This window comes from Oculina patagonica, chromosome 12, assembly GCF_052425735.1.
Source record: "Oculina patagonica isolate OP01 chromosome 12, crgOcupat, whole genome shotgun sequence".
Lineage (NCBI taxonomy): Eukaryota > Metazoa > Cnidaria > Anthozoa > Scleractinia > Oculinidae > Oculina > Oculina patagonica.
The window spans coordinates 9666076-9674337 of record NC_135769.1 but is presented as its reverse complement, the minus strand read 5'-3'; the positions used below and the strand labels follow the sequence as shown (position 1 = coordinate 9674337).

Genomic DNA, 8262 nt, shown 5'->3' with positions numbered 1-8262 from the left:
ATTTTAGCGTTTTTAATCCTGCGTTTCCTCCACACTCAATGATCAGTTTGAATTGAGAAGCTATATTAGCGGAGCGAGCGGGGCCCCATACCCATAGAAAATCCACAGAAATAGGAAAACCATGAACTTGAGTTTACATGGTCATCATGGCTAGCGGCATGGCTCGCGAGCGCGTCAGTACGTACATCTCCCACTTCAGAAATAGATACGGGAAATAAATAGATAGGGAAAATAATATAAAAATATTTGAGAAGTTAAGATCTATCAAAACATTCAATTCATGATGTGAAGAGTTTACTTAGGCTTTATATTCATGATGTACAGGATCTCGTCAATCAAACAATCCAGCTTTGTGGGGCACTTTGTTAGAAACTGGTCTCCCGTATTGAATACATGCAGCTTGAGGTCTCCTTTCAAGTTTTGACCGATCGCAGAATACATTTAAAAAAAAATTATTGACGACATCAAAGCGGTAGAGGCCAATCCTTCCCTTATTAATAAGCATTGCGTTGTTTACAAATGTACATGTGATCTGTGTGATGAAGATTTCTCTTTCAGTGCATTGCTGAACATGAATGTATTCTGCGATCGGTCAACATTTGAAAGGAGACCACAAGCTGCATGTATTCAATATGGGAGACCAGTTTCTTACGAAATGCCACACAAAGCTGGATTGTTTGGTTTACGAGATGCTGTACATCATGAATATAAAACCATAGTAAACTCTTCACATAACAATTGAAAGTTTTAATAGATCTTAACTTCTCAAATATTTTTATATTATTTTCCCTATATATATCACCTATATAGTGCAATAAAATTATCAGGTTGAAAAGCGAGGCACAGCTGAGTTATTTTCCCAATTTCTTTCGAGTGTTAATAATATAGCTTCTCAATTCAAACTGATCATAGAGTGTGGAGAAAACGAAGGATTAAAAACGCTAAGATCTATCCCCATAAAGACCGCGTGTCCAAACTTCCTTCACGGTAGTGATTTCCCTTGTGTTCTTGTCATGAAATGTTAATTAGTTTTAGAAGTTGGAATCCATTTCCATTTGTTGTTTTGGCTTTTTATGTTGATACTGAAAATAGGCGAGATTGGCTCTAATCTTTGAGTTTTTCGTACTCCCCCTTTGGTTAGTACCCGTAGAAAAAGCACTAGACATAACCAAAAAAGGAATCTTAATTTGATTATTCACTCGTCAGTAACCTCAATGAAGTAATCTTTAGAGGAGCCTATCCGCTCCTTGCACGAAAAAATGCACTAAGGTAAGAATTTCAAATGAAGGTTTTATTCTTTAGCGACAAGATAGCATTTTTCACATCAACTTGCTATTCACTTCAAGACATCAGAAGCATCGCCAAACGAAAGGAATATTGGCAAAGGTAACGAATCTTTCTTTTCTTTTAAAACGTTTCACAAGAGTTTAATGTAAAAGGGTTCATGCATGTTATTTTTCAAATTTGTTTAATTTGTCTTATGCGACTGAATTGACCAGGAGCTGAATTCGTAGGGTGGTTTTCGCATTCAAATAAAGATTGTTTCCCCAAAACCTATAATTGGACCATTTGACGGAATGATCTTTTAGAAAAAAAAATGTGGTTAACTTTTGAATTTGCGTAGACTAAATAATTTTATTAGACCATTGCTTTCAGGTTTAAAAGTTTTCAAAAGAAAATATTTTTTGTGATTTTTTTTCATTTATTTTGATTTAACTTTCAATCAGACAACCATTACTTTGTGGAGGAAATACGAGAAAAATCCGGAGGCAACGGAGTATTGGCAACCGACTCTGTAAAGGCGACTTAACTAACTGAAAGTTAAATGTTTAACAGTTATTGGACGAGGTTGAGCAAAATATCGTGATTTGTCAGTGTCGAGTAGATCAATTATTTGCCGAAGCCGAAGGCTGAGGCAAATAATTGATGTGCGAGACACTGACAAATCACGATATTTTGCGAGAACCGAGTTCAATAATTGTTTTATCATTCGATCACTAAATTTGTTTCGCACAAAGTAGTGCTTCGGGAACTGCGTGGAAACCGCACTAGTTCTTGCTGAATTAATGCAGACGATAGCGTAACTTCGCCTTCGATAATACGAGCTGGTCTTCATCCAATTGCTGAAATACAATAAGAGGAAATTCCATTGCCTTCTTTGTAGTTTCGCTGTTTTTTGGGGCCTAGTAGACAAATCCAACCGCTCTTCTTTCCCTCTGGAAAACGAGCTGCCATTTTTCTCGGAAGTGGACACAACTACGCATGAGCAGAATATTATTTGTAGCAAAATCACTGTCAGACGCTAATGCGCACGAGCAGGCCATTATTTGTAGGCAGTTATTTGTAGATCGCGTGGTGGGCTCTCGGCCAATGAAAAGGAAGAAAAAATTGCATCGAATGATAATTTAATTTATTACGAACTAATAAACTAAAACAGAGGGATTGAAATGGTAGGAGTATTTGGGACACTTTAAAAGCTACATCTAAAGGAATCAAAGGGGCTCTAAGAGCCATCTCGTTAATACAAAAGCACACGGGGCTGAGTTTAGATTTCTTTGATGTCAGCGTGAATTTGAAAAAGTATTATTGAATCATTTATGTCGAACAGTATAATCAAATTATGAACGTCTTATCGGCTTTATTTGGGCTGTGTTTTTTAGCTGATTATATCGTAATACATGGGGAACATGTATTACATGATAGCATGTGGGCTTTTTAGTACAAGAAGCGGATAGGTTCTTTACTACTTAACCTGTCTTATCCTAGTGACCTTTAGCATATGGGCTTTTTCGTTCAAGTAGCGGATAGGTTCTTCACTTTAAGTTTAAGAGATGCGTGCAAACCGATGTGAAAATTCAAATCTAGATCCCCTTTATGGTTATTTCTACGATTGCGGGTACAAGTCTAAAATCGATGTGGGAAAAGTTATATGCTAATCATTCTCTTTTTCTATTCAGTAAGGTATCAGAATTAAATCACGCTTCCTTGTTTAACTAATGTATTTCCGATACCGTAAAACCTACACTAATAATTTTAATTCTTTAACAGTTCTTAGACAAACAAAAAGTAAACAAACATCAGTGTTGTATTTATAATGTGCTTGAATTGTCGATGTTAACCAATCTTACTTGAAAATTATAAATCTGCACGACCCTCAATGTCTCTGAGTTTCTTAAGATCAAAATAAGATCTCGTCATTTTGAAGAACAGGGCGAACGATGGAACGATCAGTTAAGCAATCTGTGGTTATCGTTTTCTTTAACTGCGACTGCATTTTTTATAGTTGAAATCCTAAAGTGTGACTATTCAAATGAAAGCTATTCAGCAGTACTTTAGTTCTTGTGGTACTGTTTATTATGCTGTACTAGGTGATTCTAACTGTTGAGTCGGTGGATCAGGAAATCCTAAAGACTGGCTATTCAAATGAAAGCTAATGAGCATTACTTTCCTTTTGTACTGTTGTATATTATTGTGCTGTACAAGGTAGTTTTAACTTTTGATTCCGTGAATGAAATCCTAAAGTGGGACCATTCAAATGAAAGCTAACTGGTAACTGGCTCTATAACGGCGACTTAATTTACTGTTGATCCGATAAGTCAAAATCGATCAATCAACAAAAAACCAAAAATCAATAAAATAATTGAGATCATACTGACTTTGTACTCATTAACATTACTTCAACAGCTAGGACAATGCAAATCCTATTACTGTTACCCGTCTTGTTAGTTTTCGGCGCTGCTCACGGAGCAAGTAAGTATTTAGATTTGTTATTTGTCCTTGAACTAGTCTACGATGAAAAGAACACCTTTCTGACCTTCCATAAGTTACCCGAGGGGTCCGCAAAGATGGAGTGCATACTAGTTACAGTCAAACCGGTGTTTTTGAGAGCTAACAATCCCTTAAACATATTACATGCAAAAAGCTAAAAAGTCTAAAAACTGGTATAGTGCTAAGTTTAACAAACTCTTTTTACTTTTGAAGTCAATTTGTATTTAGTGCGATGCCTTCTGGACATGAACTTGTAAGCTAATGAAATATAGTGTAAAAAATGACGTCAGCAATGATTAGCCTTTTGTGTTACACATATTTTCTTCTAACTTACAGACTACCGTGTGACGGTGAAAACCTGGAATGCAGATTTTGCTGGCACGGATGCAAATGTATGGATCAAAATACAAGGCTCAAATGGTGAAACAGGTGGTTTACGTTTAGATAATCCAAATCATGATGACTTTGAAGTTGGCAGGTAAGTACACAGACGGATTAGTGCTTAATTCAACAACCAATGTTTAACTTATCTGGAATTTAAACGGTCGCATCAGTTTTCATGCGTTTACACCTCCCGCCCACACCGGAACGATAAAACGGTCACCCTAAACGGATATTTTCAAAAACGCCGTTTATCCATTTACGTGTGGACAGCGTAAACTTTAGGTTATTACATTTAGCGTAAAAGTATGTTACATTTATGGTTAGGTGAGTTATTACATTTAGCGTTGTTTTTTTGTTATAATTACGGTCAGTATTACATTTAGCGTCAGTTTTTATTACATTTACGGTGGGTATTACATTTAGCATTGTTATTACATTTAGCGGTGGTACAAATGGGCAATCTTGAAATCTCGCAACAAACAAATTTCAGGTTGATCGTTGAAATCTTCAAAGTTTGATTCATTTAAAGAGTTCACACTGGGAAATAAACATGTGAAGCAACGGTGACCACAACGGTAAAAAACAAGAGAAATAATCGCAAACACTGCTCTTCTGTTCTGCTTTTTTATTTAGTTATTGAAAAACACGCCAAAAAATAAGTGAATTAAACCTTTCAAACCTCTTGTACACGGTTAGCCGGGTAACTCGGTTAGCCGGGGCACCCATTTTCCATGTAAACAGGCCCTAAATAACTTCACCCAAATTGAAAAGCCTGAGCATATTTATCGCCTGGTTATCGGAGCAGGTTTTTACTGTGGAGGTCTCGTTTTACCTGAGAACAAAAGTTAAGCAACCACTTGTAAACACATGCGCAAATGTTTGGTTGTTTGTTATTTATTGTAGTGAGGACACGTTTACGGTGACAGGCAGAGACGTAGGAACAGTGACAGGGATATATTTAAAACGCGATGAAACTGGCGGAAATGACGGATGGCTCCCCTACTTTGTAAGCAGTTACTGCATAGCATAGCATTATTTGTTTAACGTCATATATTGCGTATGTACATAAATTTTGTGATAATTGTCAAATTTTTACTCTTCAATTTACCGTTCCGCTCCCACCTAAACGTTTTTGTGCTGCTTACAAAAAGTAACGCCGCACTAAGCCGGCATCTGTGGTATCAGTCACATTTCCATATGGCTTTTAATGGGAAACACCAAGACGTAAGATGACTAAAAGTCGTTCAGTTCAGGTCATGATCAAAATCTACTTTTGTAGCCTCGAAATGAGAAGGAAATGTTCTAGCACTAAATTGCAAAGATATGGACATAACAAGTTGTTTTACATGGCGACAATGTCTAAAGCTGCGTTCACATTAGGCCGAAACATGATTAGTCTCATCACGAATGAAACATGTTTCGTTGTGAAAAGTGTTCACATCAGGCAGTGCATTGCGCGAATCATGATTGAAACATGATCAGACTAAACAAGTTAAAAATGGCGGACATGCGGTGAGGAGGCGAGTGCCCAACAGCTTCAAATTTGGGAATTCTATGTGACCAAATGTTTATTTAAAATATAGGCTAATAAAGCGATACAATATGAATTATCGGTGATGGATAGAAAGCAGAATATTTGGCAGAATATCGCCACGAAAGTTTACGACGGCGGCCACAAGCGCGCAGCATTGCAGCATTGCAATGCAAAAACAAACTTCACAAAATAAAAATCCTCTGTTACCGTCTGATAGCGCAAAATCTGACAATACTGTCTTCTTGCTAAACGCTTGAAAGCCCTGCTTCATCGAAGGGCTTGAAAACAGACAGAGAGGCAAAGATTTTATGGAAGCTTTATTGTATTTCGAGCTATATTTTTACGGTTAAATAAGTGTAGACATTTATGCAAGAACCGTGAAACCGCATAAATTACACACCAGGCATGAAACGTGTTTGAAACTTACACCTAATGTGAACAATGCAATAACAAGCATGTTTAGGTGAAACATGTTTATTCTGAACATGTTTCGGGTTAAATGTGAACGCAGTTTAAGTCTTTTAACAGTTGATTGACGATCGGCCACATGCCGCCGGGTATAAAAATCAGAGAGCTTTGGAATAGAATAGGCTATCAGTTACTTGGCATGGAAAATGATTAGTTTTGAATAGGAATTGAAACTCGGAAGTGAAAGAGCCTTAAATAAACGGAAATACAAATCATCACAGCAACTTTGTTGACAGTTGGTTTTCTCTTGATTGTTGTAGATAATCCAGGATCAGACATGTAACCTTCTATCTGTCGCCCTTTTATTCGAAGCGAAAGTTTGCTCCAAGGGTGCACGATCGTAGGTTACTCTAGAATGTTGTGTAAAGATAAATAAAACGAGTTTCTTAATTGGTAGGTTTCAGTACAGAAGAATGGTGGACAAAGATTTTTACGCTATTATAATGAATGGTTACCAGCAAATCAGTGGGTTCAAATACGGAAGACTAATCCCGATCCAGTGCCGTGGCCGGGGTAAGAAGAACATACAGGTGTTTTTATGCCTCAAATAGTCGTGTTTTGCAAAGGAGTTTTTTTTTTCTGAAGAAGACTAGCAGTAAACGCAGTCGAAACGTCGCGATAATAATAATAATAATAATAATAATAATAATAATAATAATAATAATAATAATAACTTTATTTAACGAGGGTGACACTTTACAGTTGAAACTGATAAACCATCAATATCAATCAACATCTCAAAGTGACTCCATCGTGAGACAAACGAACAAGCGTTTACCTATCTTACAAACCACGATGAACAACCACATTTTTAATAGCAAAGAGTTTTTAATTATTAATTGAGATGTTATAGAAAAATGAACTGCAGGTTCTCCCATTACTTCACTTTCAATTACTCAACTTCCCATTACCTCACTTGCAACTACTTCACTTTTTATTACCTCGCTTTCATTTATGTCATACGATCCCATTGTCTAACGCTTAAATTTGAAGATTAAAATGGTTCACCAATTACCCGCTCACATGCGCTTCCAGCAATCAAATTTATCACGGGTATTGTAGGCTCCTACAGAATTGCAACGTGTTTCTGTAATTGTGAAGCTGTGTACTTGAGAAACTGAATGATATAATCCACATTAATTGTTCTTTTTGTACACAGACGCAAATGAAGATAACTGGCGTTCATGCATATCCAAGTGATTACCGTCTGAAAGCAACATTCACGGTCATTAATTTGCCTGAAGATGTCTATTTATGTACATGTAAAGTAAACCTTTAGCGGTTGTTGTTACGAACTATAATAAAATCTAAAAAGGTTTGCTTAGTTAGCTGCTGTGTATCGTGCTATTGTCACCAACCACGACTGGGGACTGGACAGAAAGAAAGCGTACAACAAGGCAACCGAGTAATTTCATTCGGTGCACTGTCGGTTGCCATGTTAACCACGATTGACGTTGCGCTAAGTTCGCCTTATTTAGAAACCGCTGTAATTGATAAAAATAAATTAAGAGTGTGTCCATGAGAGAACAGGGCAGAAACAGGCAGCAGGTGATACAGCTCAAATCACCGATTTCGCCCAAACTTAGCATAAGTTGGGTATGGTGAGCTATTTGCTGTGGCAAAACATGAGCTCAAAATATTTTATTCCCTTCAAGTTATGGCACCTTTTGAAAAATTGGCCATTTTTCACTAGTTTATGCATATTTAATTAATCAAACTTTGATTGACCAGTTCCACAAGAAAAAAAGACAATAAAATTCACTGCATTATGATTCTGTGGTTATTAGGCTTTAAGTACAATAACTTACTTCAACCGTCCGATTTGATTTCTTCTCCTCAAACGATCTTTTGGAAGGTACACATTTCGTACTGTTGGAAATAGCCTTCAATTAGTGCCAAATATCTCCCATGAGCAACAACTTATATACATTATTCTTACATGGGTGATGAAATCCATCATTAAACTTCACAAAAATGGCACAAAATGTTTGGGGACGTCAATATTTTATTCGTACTGAGGAACTAAACACAAGTGACGTAACGATTTCTTGGTATTTCATCAAAATTCACCGAAACACAGAAGCCATTTATGTGCCTCTATTTGGCAC

At 36.7% G+C, this 8262-nt stretch overlaps 1 protein-coding gene across 1 annotated transcript; it reads left to right on the top strand.

The window, feature by feature from the left end:
* Positions 1–1273: 1273 nt before the first annotated feature.
* On the top strand, positions 1274–7896 carry LOC144632896 (allene oxide synthase-lipoxygenase protein-like). The gene is made up of 6 exons (XM_078491653.1): positions 1274–1386; positions 3685–3750; positions 4105–4246; positions 5056–5158; positions 6552–6667; positions 7314–7896. Exons 2-6 carry the CDS (start codon positions 3693–3695, stop codon positions 7321–7323), a joined length of 429 nt encoding a protein of 142 aa, XP_078347779.1. The 5' UTR covers positions 1274–1386; positions 3685–3692; the 3' UTR covers positions 7324–7896.
* Positions 7897–8262: the final 366 nt, after the last annotated feature.

Excerpts from the sequence above, each read along its gene's own strand:
- LOC144632896 (XM_078491653.1), top strand. The coding sequence starts at position 3,693 with ATGCAAATCCTATTACTGTTACCCGTCTTGTTAGTTTTCGGCGCTGCT. Across the intron at positions 3,751-4,104 it reads CGGCGCTGCTCACGGAGCAA|ACTACCGTGTGACGGTGAAA; the intron begins GTAAGTATTTAG and ends TCTAACTTACAG. Across the intron at positions 4,247-5,055 it reads GATGACTTTGAAGTTGGCAG|TGAGGACACGTTTACGGTGA; the intron begins GTAAGTACACAG and ends TATTTATTGTAG.